Raw genomic sequence first — 18367 nt, 5'->3', positions numbered from 1 at the left:
TAATGTTCTTTATTTTCCATAAATGAGTGAGATCATGTGGTATTTTTCTTTCATTGCCTGGCTTATTGCACTTAGCATAATTCTCTCCAGTTCCACCAATGCTGCTGCAAATGGTAAGAATTCCTTCTTTTTTTTTATAGCAGCATAGTATTCCATTGTGTAGATGTACCATAGTTTTCTAATCCACTCATCTGCTGATGGGCATTTAGGCTGTTTCCAAATCTTAGCTATGATGAATTGTGCTGCTATGAACTTAGAGATGCATATATCCTTTCTGATTGGTGTTTCTAGTGTCTTTGGATATATTCCTAGAAGTGGTATTACTGGGTCAAATGGGAGTTCCATTTTTAGTTTTTTGAGGAAACTCCATACTGTTATCCACAGTGGCTGCACCAGTCTGCATTCCCACCAGCAGTGCATGAGGGTTCCTTTTTCTCTGCATCCTCGCCAGCACTTGTCCTTCGTTGATTTGTTGATGACAGCCATTCTGACAGGTGTGAGATGGTACCACACTGTCGTTTTGATTTGCATCTCTCGGATAATTAGTGACTTTGAGCATGTTTTTCTATGTCTCTTGGCCTTCCTTCTGTCTTCTTTTGAAAAGTATCTATTTAGGTCTGTTGCCCACTTTTTTATTGGATCATTTATCTTTCTTTTATTTAGTTGTATGAGTTCCCTGTAAATGTTGGAGATTAAACCTTTATCAGTGATAACATTGGCATATATGTTCTCCCATACAGTGGGCTTTCTTGTTGTTTTTGTTGATGGTTTCTTTTGCTGTGCAGAAGCTTTTTATTTTGATGTAGTCCCATTTGTTTATTTTCTCTTTAGTTTCCATTTCCCTAGGAGCATTATTGGTGAAGAAATTGCTTCAGCATATGTCTCAGATTTCACTGCCTGTGGATTCCTCTAGTATTTTTAATGGTTTCCTGTCTTATGTTTAAAGTCTTTTATCCACTTTGAGTTTATTTTTGTGTATGGTGTAAGTTGATGGTCTAGTTTCATTTTTTTGCATGTATCTGTCCAATTTTCCCAACACCATTTATTGAAGAGACTGTCTTGACTCCATTGTATGTTCATGCCTCCTTTGTCAAATATTAATTGAGCATAGTGGTTTGGGTCGATATCTGGGGTCTCTATTCTGTTCCATTGATCAATATGTCTGTTCTTGTGCCAGTACCAGGCTGTTTTGAGAACAGTGGCTTTGTAATACAGCTTGAAATCTGGTATTGAGATCCCACCTACTTTGTTCTTCTTTCTCAGGATTGCTGCAGCTATTCGGGGCCTTTTTTTATTCCAAATGAATTCTTGGAGCGTTCTTTCTAGGTCTGTGAAACATGCCGTTGGTATTTTAATGGGGAGTGCATTGAATCTATAGATTGCTTTGGGTAATATGAACATTTTAATGATGTTGATTCTACCAAACCATGAACATGGTATGTTCTTCCATCTGTTTATGTCTTCCTCTTTCTCTTTTATCAGTGTCCTGTAGTTTTCCGCATATAGGTCTTTTACCTCCTTAGTTAAGTTTATTCCTGGTATCTTAATTTTTTTGGTGCGATGGTAAATGGGATTGCTTTTTAGTCTCTCTTTCTGTAAGTTCACTATTGGTGTATAGAACTGCCATAGATTTCTTGGCGTTAACTTTGTATCCTGCTACATTGCCGATTTCATTTATTAAGTCTAAGTTTTTTGATGGAGTCTTTAGGTTTTTTATGTACAATATCATGTCATCTGCAAATAAGGACAGTTTTCCTTCTTCTTTTCCAATTTGGATGCCTTTTATTTCTTCTTGTCTAATCACACTGGCTAATACATCCAGTACTATGTCGAACAGGAGTGGTGAGAGTGGGCATCCCTGTCTTGTTCCTGTTTTTAGGGGAAATGGTTTTGGTTTTTGCCCATTGAGTATGATGTTGGCTGTGGGTTTGTCACATATGGATTTTATTATGTTGAGGTATGATCATTCTATTCCCACCTTGCTGAGAGTTTTTATAAAAAATGGATGTTGGATTTTGTCAAATGCTTTTTCTGCATCAATTGATATGACTATGTGGTTTTTATCTCTTAATTTGTTTATGTGATGTATCACGTTTATTGATTTGCAGATATTGTACCATCCTTGCATCCCTGGGATAAATCCTACTTGGTCATGGTGTATGATCTTTCTGATGTACTGCGGGATCCGATTTGCTAGAATTTTGTTGAGGATTTTGGCATCTATGTTCATGAGGGATGTTGGCCTGTAATTCTCTTTCATTGTGTTGTCTTTATCTGGTTTTGGTATTAGGGTGATGCTGGCTTCATAGAATGAGCTTGGAAGTGTTCTTTCCTCTTGAATTTTTTGGAATAGTCTGAGGAGAATAGGTTTTACTTCTTCCTTGAATGTTTGGTATAACTCCCCTGTGAAGCCATCTGGCCCCGGGCTTTTGTTTGCGGGAAGCTTTTTGATGACTGCTTCAATTACTTCAATTGGACTATTGAGATGTTCAGATTCTTCCTGAGTTTTGGAAGGTTGTATTTTTCTAGGAATATATCCATTTCCTCCAGGTTGTCCAGCTTGTTGGAATAGAGTTGTTCATAGTATTTTTTAACAATCCTTTATATTTCTGTGGGGTCTGTTGTTATTTCTCCTCTTTCATTTCTGATTTTATTTAGGTCCTCTCTCTTTGCTTCTTGGTGAGCCTGGCTAGAGGTCCATCAATCTTGTTTATCCTTTCAAAGAACCAGCTTTTGGTTTTGTTGATCTTTTGTATTGTTTCTTTGGTCTCTATGTCATTTATCTCCACACTGATCTTTTTTTTTTTTTAATATATTTTATTGATTTTTTACAGAGAGAAAGGGAGAGGGATAGAGAGTTAGAAACATCGATGAGAGAGATACATCGACCAGCTGCCTCCTGCACATCCCCCACTGGGGACGTGCCCGCAACCAATGTACATGCCCTTGACCGGAATCGAACCTGGAACCTTTCAGTCCGCAGGCCGACGCTCTATCCACTGAGCCAAACCGGTTTCGGCTCCACTCTGATCTTTATTATTCCCTTTCTTCTGCTTACACTGGGCTTTTCTTGTTGCTCTCTTTCTAACTCTTTGAGTTGTAGGGTTAGGTAATTTATTATCATTGTTTCTTGTTTTTTTGCAGTAGGCTTGTGGAGCTATGAACTTCCCTCTCAAGAATGCTTTCACTGTGTCCCATAGATTTTGGATTGTTGTGTTTTCATTGAAGTTTGTTGCCATGATGTTTTTTTCATTTCTTCTTTGATATCTCTGGTAACCCAGTCATTGTTTAATAGCATGTTACTTAGTCTCCAGGTGTTTGATTTTTTTGGATTGTTTTTATTGTAGTTGATTTCCAGTTTGATGCCATTGTGATCTGAGAAGATGCTTGATATGATTTCTATCTTCTTGAATTTGAAGAGACTTTGCCTGTGACCCAATATATGGTCTATCTTTGAAAATGACCCATGTGCACTTGAGAAGAATGTATATTCTGTGGCTTTGGGGTGAAGTGTTCTGAAGATGTCAGTTAATTCCATCTGATCTAGTGAGTCATTTAGGATTGATATTTCTTTGCTGATTTTTTGTTTAGAGGACTTGTCCAATGGTGATAGTGGGGCATTAAAGTCCCCTAAAAATGATTGTATTGCTATCAATCTCTCCCTTGATATCCTCCAGAATTTTTTTTAATGTATTTGGGTGCTCCTGTATTGGGTGCGTATATGTTTACCAGAGTTATTTCTTCTTGTTGGATTGCTCCCTTTAGTATTATGAAGTGGCCTTCCTTATCTCTTTTTATGTCCTTCACTGTGAGATCTAATTTGTCAGGTATAAGTATTGCTACCCCAGCTTTTTTTTTTTATTATTTCCATTCGCCTGAAAAACCTTTTTCCATCCCTTCCCCTCAGTCTCTGTGTGTCTTTTTTTCTGAGGTGGGTTCCCTGTAGACAGCAGATATATGGGTCATGTTTTCTCATCCACTCAGTTACCCTATGTCTTTTGATTGGGGCATTTAATCAATTTACATTTAAAGTTATTATTGATAGGTACTTGTTTGTCGCCATTTTTATTCTTTACCCCTGTGTTCCTTCTTCGCTTCCTATTTCTTCTTTTTACAGTAGACCCTTTAGCATTTCTTGCATTGCTCGTTTGGTGGTAATAAACTCCCTTAGTCCTTTTTTCTCTGTGAAGCTCCTGATTTCACCCTCAATTTTGATTGATAGCCTTGCTGGGTACAGTAGTCTTGGATTCAGACCCTTCCTTTGCATGACTTTGTATATTTCATTCCATTCCCTTCTGGCCTGATGTGTTTCTGTTGAGAAATAAGTCACTAGTCTGATGGGGGGGTCCTTTGTAGGTAACTTTCTGTCTCTCTCTGGACGCTTTTAAGATTCTTACATTGTCATTGGTGTTTGCCAATTTAATTTTAATGTGCCGTGGTGTTGGTCTTTTGGGGTTCATTTTATTTGGGACTCTATGAGCTTCTTGGATTTGTGTGGGTTTTTTCTTCCCTATATCAGGGAAGTTTTCTGTCATTATTTCTTCAAACAGGTTTTCTATTCCTTGCTCAGTTTCCTCTCCTTTTGGCACCCCTATTATGTGGATGTTGTTTCGTTTCCTGTTGTCCAAAAGTTCTCTCAGGCTCTCCTCCTGCTTTTTATTTATTTTTTCTAGAAGCTGCTCTGCTTGTGTATTTTTTCCTACCTTGTCTTCCAGCTCACTGATGTGGTCCTCTGCTTCTTCTACTCTACTTTTGATGCTTTCTATTGAGTTCTTTATAGCAACAATGTCATTTTTCATTTCTTCTTGGTTCTTCTTCATTTCCTCTTGGTTCTTACACATATTATTAAATTTGTCTTCCATTCTTTTCATCCACCTTATGACCATTTCTCTGAATTCTTTCTGTGATAGGTTGCTTGCCTCCATTTCGATTACTTCCTTTTCTGGTGATGCTTGCATTTCTTTCATATGTGGGCTGTTTCTTTGTCTCCCCATGATCTCTCTTCTCTGGGTGTCTGGTTATGTAGTTCTCTCTCTCCTGCATTGATTTAAAGGCACAAAATACAACACAACAAGGCACAACACACAAGGCACTGAACACAAATGTATTCATGATATTAATAACCCCAAATAAAGGTGGCCACCAGAGAAAAGAGAACTAGGGGATAAGAAAGAAAGAAGAAGAGAAAAAAGAAAAAAAAATGAGTGCAAAATTGAAATTGGGAAAAGGAAACAAAGTAAGAGAGAAAGAAAGAGAATAAAAAAAGAAGAGGGGAAGGAACTATTTATATGGGGAGAAAACTCCAATAGAACAGCCACTAATCCCAACAAATGCCAGAAACAAATACCTAGAGATGAATGCAAACTACAAACAAGAACTAATATCAAGTGAGGGGAGGGAAAACAGAAGCAAAAAACAAACAAAAACAAAACAAACAAAAAAAAGAAAAAGCAAAACAATCTCACAAACAAGCATAAAAAACAATATAATCAACAATCAAGCAAACAACAAAAGGACAGAGAGAAAAAAATTTGGATAGTGAAGAAAGAGAAGAGAGAGGTATCTATGGACTTAGATCAGGGGATTGGAAATTAGATATATAAGTAGGGTGAAATTTTAACAGGGGGTAAAAAGAAGGAATAGGGAAAATCTAAAGCAGGAATAGGGTAAGAGAAACAGGACAACAAAAGGGGGAAAGTGAGGAAGAGAGTGTTGGCATAAAGGTAAAGTTGAGATAGAGTAAAATCATGCTAAAGGAAAGATGAAAATAGAATGTAGAATACTTATCCCAAAATAAAATAAAGAGAAAATAAAATGACACTTAAAAAAAAAGGTAAAATAGTAGTAATAATAATACTGATTAAAAATACAAATTTAATAATTAAAAAGGTAAATTCAAGTGAGGAAAAAAATTAGTTTCTTAAGTAAAAGATGAAAAAATAAATAAAAATATTCAGTAGTGAAGGTCATTCACTTCCTCTACTCTTCTGTTTGGCTCGCCTGTTTCCTAGTCAGGACAGTATTGAAGTTCCCTGCGTTCCACTGCTCCTCAGTGTTGTAGGCCAGTCCTGATTTTCAAGCAGGCAGTACTTCTTTGTTTCTTATACTCCTTTATTTTTGTTTATACAAGAGTCAATTTGTGATTCAACCCCTGGATGGCAGTGTTTCTGGGTTGACCTCCGGGTCTATAGGCTCTCTCTAGCTAGTGTTTAGATTTTGTTTTCCCTGTCACACTTAATACCGGTTTGGGGGAATGGGCTGCCCCAGAGCTGGTTCTCTGATCATTATTCCCTGCTCTGATGCCCAGGTTCCACAAAAACAACTTTCCCCTGCAGTCTCTTAGAGTGTCCCCAACTGGGTGATCCTATGTATTGGGCTTAGTAATCAAAAGCAAGGATTTAAAGGGGAAGAGAAAAAGAGAAAAAAGAGCCAGAGTATGTGCGCGAACTCTGGTGCTGCGGCGCAAGTCTGTGTAGTCTTTTTTCCCCTTGGGTCTAAGCAGCCGGCACACTGTTAAAATTTTTAGGCTGCCCTTTTGCGCCCAGTTCAGTTATGGGTTGCTTTTTAGAGTTCCCTTCTGTTAGCGGCCCTGCGGATCCCCTTTTACATTCACGGCTCACGCCAGCCCCAACAGCAGCGGACTTTTCTGGGCTCAGACTTCCCAGGATCCTCCAGCTCCCACCGTGCTCATTTCTCTCTCCTGCCTGGACCACAGACCTCACCTTATCCCAGGCGAAATCTGACCTTTCTGTGAGGAGGCGCAGAGCTCCTCTGAATCCGTGTGCTCGCGCCACTTGGGGACCAGTGCTTCTGGGTTCGCAGCTGTTCGCTGGGTGCCATTGTTGTATATTCCCAGGATTTTCAGGCTTCTGACAACATCCACTCTCCCCTTCAAGATGGTGTGGTCTCCGCGTCAGAGCCAGTCGCTCCGGGAGGGATCCCAGCAGCAGTGGAGGCTTCCCTGTCAGCAGACCCCGTCTGGCAGTCCCCCACAGTCCCTTGGAGTATAGCTGTCCCTCAACTCACCAACAAACACTCCCCGTGTGACCACACACTCTCCCTTCATTCTCTCACTCACGCACTATCTTGCAGTCTGCCTTCCTGTTGGCAGCCATCTTCCTTCTGCTTCCAATAGTCTTCTGATTGAACTCCCTGCCTTCAGTCTCTACTCACTTCACTCAACTTCACCTCCAAATTGCTACTGACGTCATGTTCTAAAATATGACTCTCCTTGTCACTTAAGATTTTAAATAGCTCATCACATAAAACTCATTGCCTTCCATTGTCACATGCAGCCTTTCAGGATCTAGATCCAACTTACAGCTTCAAGCGTATCTCCCACTAACTCTGCTGTGCCCTCCTCCTATTACAGCCCCTTGTCTTATTCTCCAGCAATGACACATCATTTACAATTTGCCAGAGTTGTCATGTTTTTGCAGGCCTTCATAATTTAACCTATGCTGGCCCCTCTGGCTGAGATGCTCCTGCACCCTACTCTGTCCACACAGCAAGCTGCTGCACACTGGTTAAATGGCTCATAGAGAGCAGGGCCTACTGCAAGATGCAGCCACTCATCCCAGAACAGGGCCAACACAGTTCCTGACCTCATGGCACTTACAATCTAGCAGAAAATAAGACATAAACCAAATAATCACAGAAATGAATATGATTGCAAGGTATGGTAAGCACTATAAAGGGAAAGTACAGAGAGCCATCAGAACATAGAATGTCCTGGATCCATGTGTGGGTACAAATGTGCACACATGTGACTAATTTGGTGGCAGAAGCTGGAGAGAGTTTCTTTGAGGAAATGGCATTGGCTGAAAAATAGTATAAGGGACCATTTGGCCAAAATACCAGCTGATAGACTGGCTGGCTGACTGATAGAAAAACTGATGGACTAGCTGGCTTCAGAGCAGTCTGACCTACTGATGCCCTGTCTGACAAGCGTGGCTGCACGACAAGAAGAATGCCTAAAACCCTAATATCCTGACATCCTGACTAGTTAAACTGCCTGGCTGGCTGGTCAGCTAACTAATGGACAGATGGGAGGCTAAGTGACTAACTGGCTGATTGACTTAACTGTCTGACTTCAGTTCCCCCTCTTATTTCTAAACCAAATGTAGCCCAATGTCAGTAATAAAGCAGCACACAAGCAAAATCCTGTGCACAGAGAGAACCAAGCACATCAGGAACCTCTCCTCTGCATCCTTGCATAGCCAACTGGACCCCAGCACGAGCCAAATGCAGCTTGTAAAAGGAACACAGATGCACTTTTGCCATCAGAGTTAAAAATCAAATCAAAGGCAAACAAACAGGTTGGATAGGTTTTCTTAGAAACCTTCAAAATCAAGTGTGTTTTTAAAAAAATAGGATTTGAATGATCATGATGTTTAATATAATGCTTGTTCCTACAGAAAGCACTAGAGCAAGAAAGCTCCAACACAAGAATAGGAGACACATTGGGTCACAAGAGATCCCTTGGGACATCCCTTTAATGGTTTCTTTTCTCCCCTTTAATGTGTTTCTGTGGTAATGGGGCATGAGAATGGCCCAGTGCTATCTCAATCGCAGACTGCTGTCTCTTGGAGAAAGACATTTGCATACTACCTCAAATGTACTTCACTAAGAGCAAGTAAGCTGAGTGAAAACTGTAACTAAAATTATGCCCAGGCCATCTTCACATGTAGAAGGAGAAAGGGAGAATGGAGTTGGAGGCATGACCAAATAAGAGAAGGTACAGTGGGGATTAGTTTTACATGCTCCAGCCCTATCTCTTTCCCAGCATTTTGGATTGCCAACTAGGGAGGGGACTGGTCCTGGGGTAGCCTCAGAATATCCTAGCATCCCTGAAAACAGGAAAAGGGTGGGAATTTAGGGGCCTAGAAGGGCAAGGGTACAAGATGATGGTCCTTGAGTCCCAGGGGACCAGTATGTTTGGGTTCTTGCCTCCACAACACTGGGAAATGTGAATTGGGCATAGCCAGCCAATCTGGGGACAAGTAAGAATAGCGCTTTAAGGCAGTGGTTCTTAGGCCAGATGCAGATCAGAATTACCTGGGAAGCTTTAAAAAATATATATTCCTTTGGGGAGTTAAAAGAAGGTAAAGAGGGATAAATAAATGGTGATGGAAGTTCATACTACTAGTAAATGATTGTCAAATGGAAATCTGAATCTTTTTTTCTCCCTCAATCTTCCCTTTTTCCTTCCTCCACTATATCATGGATCTTACCTCTGCCAATTTACCTGATATATACCATCCTGTCCATTTCATAGGGCACTGACTTGTAATTAGTGATGCACACAGCAGACATCTCTGATTACATATGCATCTCGTTTTATGTAACAAAAATTGGTTGTGAGCATAACATTTATCAATCAAATTATATCTTTTTTTTTTAGAGAGAGAGAAGCATTGAGTTGTTGTTCCACTTATTTATGCATTCATTGGTTGATTCTTGTATGTGCCCTGACAGGGGATGGAACCCCAACCTTGGCTCATTGTGATGACACTAACTGAGCTACCCAGCCAAGGCATCAAATCATATCTTTAGTGCAGTGTATGACAGCTTCTTACTTGAAGGAATCTCACAATATATTCATTTCCTGTTGTCTCTGTACAAACTTCTTACTTGAAGGAATCTCACAATATATTCATTTCCTGTTGTCTCTGTACAAATTTAGTGGTTTAAAGGCTACACATATATTTTCATACCGTTCTGGAGATCATGAGTCTTACTGGGCTAAAATAAAGGGTAGGCAGGGCCGCATCACTTCTGCCTTCTGGAGGCTCTAGGGGAGAATGGGTTTTCTTTCCTTTTCTAGATTCTAGAGGCTACCCCACTCCTTGGCTCATGGCCCCTTCTTCCATCTTCAAGGCCAGCAAGATTGAACTGAGCCCTTCTCACATCACATCACTCTGACTTTCTATTCTGCCTCCCTCTTTCACTTATAAGGACCTTTGTGATTACATTGGGCCCATCTGGGTAATTCAAGCTAATATCCCTCTTTTAAGGACAGCTGATTATCAATCTTACTTCCATCAGCAATATTAATTACTCCCTGCCATATAACATAACATATTCACAGGATCTAGGGATTAGGGCATGGACATCTTTGGATGGCCATTATTCTGCCTACTGCACATGATAAATCTTTTTACAAAGTAGAAACATTTTAATGTAAAGTGCATAAACCTCCTCTGGTTTTTCATATACATTTTATCTGTTGCTTAAAGTAGGACATACCTGAACTATCTGCCACCTGTTGGTCTCATCATCTACCCATCCATTCATTGTTTCCCACTCAGCAAAGTGCAACCTTCTCCTAGCCCCTTCCATTCACCAAGACCTTCCATTTATCTCCTAATGTAGTCCTTCACCTCTCCACCCACCCATGATGTGGACACTCTGTGTGCATGCATAGCGCCATTCTTCAGTGCAATTGGGCTACATGCAGTAGGTGATAAATGTTAGGGATAATAAAATGTGTGTTTTGTGTGTGCAAGACAGGAATGTGTGTGGGGATATGCATGCACACTCTTAACGATTCTACACATTTCACATTCACTCTTCCTTTTTCATTACCACTGCTATCCCTCCAGCTCAGGCCCTGCATTTATCACTTCAATCCTGCGCTAGCATCACAATCCCTTTCTTGCCTCCCTGGTTTCACATTAGCCTTGCTCCCATCCATCAGAAAAACTAGTCCAAATCAGCTTTCATTCTATCACTCCTCTGCTCCAGGCCTACAGTGGATTCCCACTATTCTATCACATTGAATCTAAACTTCCCAGACTGGCCTTCAAAGCTTATACCGGCTTATTCTGCCCATCCCCAATCTCTTCAATCTCTTTTCTCTTTAGTCTCCTCTCCAGCCAAATAACTATGCTTATTGACCTGCACATATGTCTTACTTATTTCCGTGCTTGCTCTCTGCCTGTGAATACATCCCACTTCTCTCTGCTAATCCATGCCTATCACTTCAAGATCCAGCTTAAAACACTATCTTGTGGAAAGCCAGTTCTGTTAACCACTTCCTGTTCTTTTGTTCCACGCTATTCTTGTCTACAAAATTACTTGATTTTAACTTTTATTTAGCGATATTTTGCTTTTAAAAAAATACCAGGTCTCACTTGTTGAGGACTTATAATGTGTCAGGCTGTGTTCTAAGACATTTTACATACATTTTCTCATTTAATCTTGAATGACAATCTTTTGAGTTAGGCACTCCATTTTGCAGTTGAGGAAATCAGTGCTCAGAGAGTTCAAGATACTTCTTCAAGTCTACAGAGCTAGGAAGTGGTGCACCTGAGATCTGAACCTGGTCTGTCTGATTCCAAAGCTTTATGGAGGCTCTGATGTTGCTTTATTAAAGTAGGGTATGTGTCTTTGTAAGTTTAGGTCTCCCCTATAAAAGTGTAGCCCCTCCAAAGCAGCCTTCATGCACACAATTGTGGCTAGATCACTCCTATAAATTAGACTAGTGCTTTACACCCAGGCAATACCCCACCGACCCTGCTTGGCCTGGTTCCTCCAGAGCTCTGGACCCAGAGGTGAGTGTTTCTCAAACCTGGCTATATTACAGAATCACCCAGGGAACTGAAAAATAAATAAATCCTGATGCCCAGGCTCTACCTCAATCAATTAAACCACAATCTCTGGTAGTAGGACCCAGGCATCGGTATTTTTATCAAGCTCTCAAGAAAATTACATTGTGCAGCCAATATTGAGAATCACTTGGAAAGCAAAGAAGATTCCTTTGGAAAGCTGTTTCTCTGTTTTAAACCCTTTTTATTTCTCAGGAAGTCACATCTCCCTTGCATTGTCTTGTCTCTCCTTCCCCTTCCCTACCTGCTCATTTGGCTTTTTACTCAACAACATCTGAGGGGAACAGCAATCATTGCTTGAGGAAGTGGCCACAAGCCAATTAAATATTAGCTTCAGGCAGGTTCCTAAATCAATGGCGTTCCTGTGAATTGCAGGTGAAAAACATTAACATATTAAAGCTTTCTGGGTTTCACAAAGACAAAAAAAGAATAATAATTTGCTGTTTTTGAAACAGCGAACATTCCACCTCTTAATCTGCTAACAAAATCTCCTGGGAAATCCTTAAAGAAAGAAAAGTTGCCTCTTTCTTAATACTTTCACCAGCTGACAGGCAGGGAGAGCCATGGAAGATTTGACTGACCAAGGCTGCCTGACTTTGCACAGGCAACAGCTGCTTGGTAGTCTGAATGAACTCATCTAGGGGAAAATTTCTAAGGTTCTGGAAGAGGTGGACTCAGGGAGGTGAAATGGGGACCAGGCTCTACCTGCTCATTGTCTCCCCAGGGCCCCTTAGTTCTGTCTACATACCCAGACAACCCCTCCTTCATGATTCCAAGTGTGTGTGTGCCTATGGCAGGGCTCCCCACCTGGTGTACACATATCCTTTCAGCCTTTGGGACAACTAGACAGAGCCCAGGATGGCCAGAGTCTCTGGGCTCCATTTACCCTAATATTCCACATGAATGTAATTTCCTATGTGTGCTATGACACAAGAGTGGGAAGTGATGGCCTGGGGGTAGCTCCAAATTTTCCAGTTCCCCTGCCCTCTGCAAAAGACCTCTTATGGGTTGATTGGACACTCCCTAGCTTTCTCTAGCACTGGCTAACCTTAATATGTGGTCACAATATCATGTTCCAGTGGCTCTCTCTATGGAATACACCGGCACCTTTCCCCACCCCCTTCCCCCAGGCACGTTGTCCTTGCCTCTATCTTTCTCCTAAGCTCCAAGGGCCCTTTTTATTTGCCTCTATAACTTGTTTCCTGAGCCCATTTCTTCTACAGCTCACTTCTACCTCTGTGACTTTTTCTTTTTACTTTCTAAATAAGCTTTCTCTTATAAGAAAAAATAGTATGTCCCACAGGGTTGAGAAGGGCAAAGAAGATAGCCCAAATGGGCTCAGGTTCTGAGCCACTTCTCAATAACTGAACTTCACCTGACAGGCTTAAATTCTCTTTGTCAAGGTTACTTCTTCCTGTATTCCCAAGGCCTGTTCCTGGGGAGAAGAAGCCCCCAAAGTCAGACTTACCTTGGCATCCATGATGCTGGTCTCCACTCGGGCCACACCTTGGTTCTCCCGGAACAGCTGGATCTTGCTGATCTTGCTGAACTCGGACAGCACAGTGGTAAGGTTGGTTTTGAGGTCAATAACATGGCTGATACCATGCCGGGGTCCCACCAGAAGAGTGGTGGCTGATTGCTTCTCGTCCTGGTGCCCAAATGTCGTGGGCAGCATTCACAGAAAGAAAGGAAGAGGCAGTGGGGAGAGGAGACAGGAGGAGGAAATAGAAAACAAGCATTGGGCCGGTTCTGCTGGGAAGTCTGGAAACATTTGGGGCTCAGTGCCAAGGCGGGAGGACAACCTTGAGGGGAAAATGGTCTAGGATGCTCCTGTTTTCAGGGCAGGGCCTAGATCATCAGTCCAAATGGGCACCTTAGGCTCAGCAATAGGTTGGGCAGCAGCAGGGTGGCTCTAGCAAAATCATGAAGTAGGTGAAGTTTTTTCTGGTGCCTTTATAGCACCCTCTGTCTATCAAGCCCCACAGACTTTCCATTTGTCCCTGTAGGCCACTTAAGGTATCCATCTGGTACTCTGCCCGAATAGGTAGCATCCTGTGTTTGGTCTTTAACCTACCCTAACCCACCCCCACCCCCACCTCCAACTCCAACCAACAGCAACTCAAACTCACTTCTCATTGGTTGCCAAAACCTGAAAAGACAAAGAAATAACTCTGGTCTAAGGTGTTAAGGGTTGATTGGGCGCTTAATGGGGGGTGTCTCTCTCCCTAAGAAAATATTTTATCTTTAATAGGCACTATAGCAGTCTTAACCCAAAAGGATGGCCTATAAGAATTTTAGCAGTGGCAGGAGTGTAGGGGTTGAGGTGGAGGGAAGGGGCAGTGGGCTTTCAGTGATTCTCAAATCGCAGTATGTAAATGGCTATTTCTGTGCCTGATGGACTGAATTCACATAAATGTTCCTGACAGGCTCTTTGGCACCATCAAGCCTGAGCCCTCTACAGGTCCATTCCATGGTATTAGCATCACCCCGATGAACCTCTTCCTTCTGCCGTAGATACTTTGATAAGCGGCTTTCCATTGGTGTGCCCCGTAAGCATGACAGTGTGTTCCCCAGAGCAGGACAAGCACATGGAGATAGCAAGATGGTTTGAATTTCCTTTCCATAGCTTCCTAGGGTAAACTAGCCTGGGGCACATTCTTTGGTGACCAGCAGTCTCTCCCCCTCCAGAGAAGGGTGTTGCTGCAGTGGAGGCCTTGGGTAGGCAGGGGAAAGCATACTGATTCAGGAAGCCTTGAGTGGGGGACTTTAGGTATATAAGGAAGAGTAATGAAACAGAGCATGGGTCAGAAAACTCTGGCTCATGGGGCAAATCTGGCCCACCACCAGTTTTTCTATGGCCCATGAACTAAGAATGGTTTTTAAATTTTTAAATGGTTGGAAAAATTCAAAAGAACCACATTTTGTGACATGTGAAAATTACATACAATTCAAATTTCAGTGTCCATAAATAAAGATACTGGAACACAGCTACGCTCATTTGTTTGTACATTGTCTATGGCTGCTTTCATGCTACAATGGCAGAGCTGAGTATCTGTGACATGTGCATAGCCTGACTGCAAAGCCTGAAATATTTACTAGGGAAATAGTTTGCCAACTTCTGAAATTGAGGAAAGGGGACACAAAAGGGTCAATGAGGGACACTGAAAACAAATATCACCTCTCACTTTACCATTTTATCAGAGGAGGAACCAGAGCACCATGGAAGAGGAGAGGGAGAAGGAGGAAGAGGAGGGGAAATATCTTATAAAGAGGGAATATGCTAATTGATCCTCATGCTGTCTCAAAGATGGTGGCGCTCACAGCCAATAAGGAGGGATTATGCTAATTGACTGCCCCGCCCTCAAATATGGCGGCGCCCACAGTCACAAGATGGTGGCACCCAGTCCCCTCAGCTCCACCGGGGCAGCAGGTGCACAGCAGCCCCTGGGCTGCTGGGGGGCTGAGGGGACTGGGGGCCAGCCAGGCTCTGCGTGCCTGCCTCCAGAATCCCCCAGTCCCCTCAGCCCCCCAGCTGCCCAGGGCTGGCCCGAGGCGCAGGCAAACCTTGGATGGCGGCTGCCCAGCTGCCCAGGGCCGCCTGAGGCTTGTGCTGCTGGCAGTGGCAGCAGCAGAGGTGTGATGGGGCATTGCCTTCTCCCGATCGCCAGGTCGCCTCCCACCTCTGAGGGCTCCTGGACTGTGAGAGGGGGCAGGCCGGGCTGAGGGACGCCCCCCCCCTCCAGTGCATGAATTTTCATGCACCGGGCCTCTAGTTTAGAAATATTTGCTGAGACAGAATGACATTCTAAAGCTTTAATGAAGTTTCTACTGCCCTCCACCCAAGGACAGTGCCCACCGAGGGCTCCCTCCCAGCCAGTGCCGCTACCCTCACTGACCAGGCCCACAGTGTTGAACAAAACACCAGTGAAGGTTGGAAGTTCATTCAGAATTCGAAGATATTGGAGCTTTGCCTGAATTGTGGAGCCCTGTAAAAACAAAACACCCAGAAACATGAGAAACTTGAGACACACAAAAGCAAACCTGTATTCTCAGGAAGGAATGTCAATATCTTACACAGGAACATCAGCAAGACACTCTATGGGAGTGTAAGGAGATCCTCAGAGAAACTGCAGAAAGGTTTCCATTCAGATGGGGTCTTAACTCTAGCATCCCCTCTCCCTTCCTAAACACTCTTTTTCCTCCTGGTCCTTATTCCTTAAGAATCCAGCTTACTCATTTTGTTCTTGGGTTAATTCCAACACCTTTCCCCAACTGTGAGACCCCACCTCATCTATACCTCTCTCATTAGATCTCCTATAACCATTAGATACTGGCCATCCCAACTGGGGGTCCCCCTAATACCTTTGATTCTGAGTACACCTAAGTCCCAAGTCTGCTCTTCTTCTGGCATTTCCTCATATAAAAGTATCTAATAGTGATGGCAGCATTCCCTGGGAGTCATACTGGACTCCTCCCTCACCCTCTTACCTGAGAAGGCCACCAGTCACGAAATCATCTTCATTCTACCTCCTGTCTACCCACCCTCTTCTGTAGCCCCATGGTCATTGCTTAATGTCCCCCACCTATGTCAGGGTGGCAGCCAGGCTACCTTCAGTATTGACACTCCATTCCCTCAACCCCTCCACATTGCTTATAGGGATCATCCTAAAACATAAGATTAATTACATCAGTTGCCTTCTTAAAGCTCTCAATGGCTCTCTACTGCCTACAGGGTAAAGTTTAACCCCTTTCCACAGCATGCAAGACCCTCCATGAATTGGCTCCTGCCAATCTCTCTAACTTCCTCTCTTGCCCTCACTTCCCCACCCCCCAGGCATGTTCCTTAACTCTCTGTACTGGCTTATGCTGAATCATTTGCATTCCTTTCCATGTACCACACTCTCTCATGTCCCAAGGGCTTTGTATAGACAGATCTCCCTGCCTTGGAAAGTCTTTCTCCCCAACTCATTTAGACAAACTATTATCTGTCCATCAAGACCCAGCTCTGGCATCAAATGCACCAATTCCTGGCCTTTTCTACCTTCCTCAGGTTGGGCTGGGTGTTTCTTCTGCATATTTCCAGAGTACCCACGCTTGTCACACTGTGCTGTGACTGACTGTGATGTTTCTTCACTAGCCTGTGCCTGACTTGGGGGTGGAAACCAGGCCCTTTTCAACTTTGTATCTCCAGCCCAAGCACTGGTGAGCCTCAAAAATGTTTGCTGAGGAGATGGCTGAGAGCACTGATGGTCTCCACTGGGAAGAAAACAGTTTGATTAAATATGCACAGCAAGGTAGGGATGGCTTAACTCTCTGGGGAAATTTGCATCTTAAAAGAGAAGCTAGTTGGTAATGCAAGGAATCTGGAATGGGTGGACTATATGGGGGTGATTATGTCCTATGTCTACATCTGCATTTCAGTGCCTGTCACCACAACTCCTGCCTCCTAGGCACAAGTAGACTGAGCTTCAGAAGCTTGAGAAGGGCCTACAGAAGAAGAAAAAGAGAAGGGCCCACAAGGCTGAGGGAGCAGGGAGTAGGAGATCCTCAGAGGGCACCCAAGAAAGTTCAGGAATGCTGAGCAGTGACCTGAGCCCTCAACATGCTGCCCAGTGACCCATTATCCAGGTTATGCCTTATCTCATCAGGCGTGGCTTTTATCTCCCAAAATTCCCTGTCCCAGGACTGATGAGTTAGAAATTGAATAAGGGAAAGAGCAGTCACTTTCATGGAAAACATATGCTACTCAGGGTCCAGTGCTGTCCACATGGCAGATGCTCAACCAGCACTGACTAAATGGGTGAAAAAACCTGAGAATTTTCTCCTCCTGCAACTTGGTCTCTTTGCTCTGAGGACACTGGGCTTTCTCAGTGACTGACCACTGAGCTGTCCCTGGGGGAAGCTTAGGCTTGGGGAAAGCCCACCTCTGCAATTGTCCCCCATATCTAGCCAAACAGTATAGTACCCAAGTTGAAAAGAGTGGAGAGGATCCCCAGAAGACCAGACCTTCTGGGAAACCACACAGGAGCCCCCATGGCCACTAATGCCTGAAAAGGGTGCCCAATGGCCTACTCTGGGTACCTTGGTGCCACTGGAAGGATGTGTTTGGTGAGCCTTCAGTTGCTGAGAAAGGGATTTCCGGAAGTTCTTCTCTTTGATGCCCTGTAGGAGGGAGGGGGGAAGAAAGGGTTCCAGGCCCCACTCCTTCCTAAAATCAAAAGAAAAGTAAGAAATTAATGAGAGAGCCTGGCCAGTGTGGCTCAGTTGGTTGGGCATTGTCACATGCACCAGGAGGTTGCTAGTTCAATTCCTGGTCAAGGATACATGTCCATGTTGTAGGCTTGATCCCTGGTAGGGGGCGTGTAGGAGGCAGCCAATTGATGTTGCCCTCTGACATCGATGTCTCTCTCCCTCTCCTTTCCTCTCTCTCTAAAAATCAATAAACTATTCTTTAAAAAGAAATTAACGAGAGAGACAAAGTGAGACAGAGAAAGGAAGCAGGTAAGACAAACTGACTGAATCTGAGAGGCAGAGATGAAGGAATGAACCCTGGGAAAAAGAGAAAAATGATGGGGGCAGGAGAAAAACATTGGCCATAGTTCTCTAGTAGAAGCTGTAGCTCAAGTACATCATGATCTAGGTGTGAGGAACTCCAATTCTCACTCATACTGCAGACTTCCATTCCTGAAAATCAAAGCACAGCTCAAACTTTGCACCTTTTCCCTACATAGCTTTAGAAGGGCCCCATCCCAAAGGGC

The 18367-nt window shown here is 43.2% G+C and overlaps 1 protein-coding gene across 1 annotated transcript in view; it reads right to left on the bottom strand.

Moving 5' to 3' along the window:
- FRMPD3 (FERM and PDZ domain containing 3) overlaps window positions 1-18367 on the bottom strand; it is a 92761-nt gene that overhangs the window by 42609 nt on the left and 31785 nt on the right. Inside the window, exons 9-11 of the mRNA XM_008156318.3 lie at window positions 17691-17817; window positions 15506-15595; window positions 13078-13257 (exon numbers count right to left, since the gene is read on the bottom strand). Coding sequence (XP_008154540.2) covers window positions 13078-13257; window positions 15506-15595; window positions 17691-17817 — 397 coding nt within the window. The remainder of the gene's footprint in view (window positions 1-13077; window positions 13258-15505; window positions 15596-17690; window positions 17818-18367) is intronic.

This window comes from Eptesicus fuscus, chromosome 1 (assembly GCF_027574615.1).
Source record: "Eptesicus fuscus isolate TK198812 chromosome 1, DD_ASM_mEF_20220401, whole genome shotgun sequence".
NCBI lineage: Eukaryota > Metazoa > Chordata > Mammalia > Chiroptera > Vespertilionidae > Eptesicus > Eptesicus fuscus.
The sequence above is the reverse complement of the archived record's forward strand: the minus strand, read 5'-3'. Positions and strand labels throughout refer to the sequence as shown.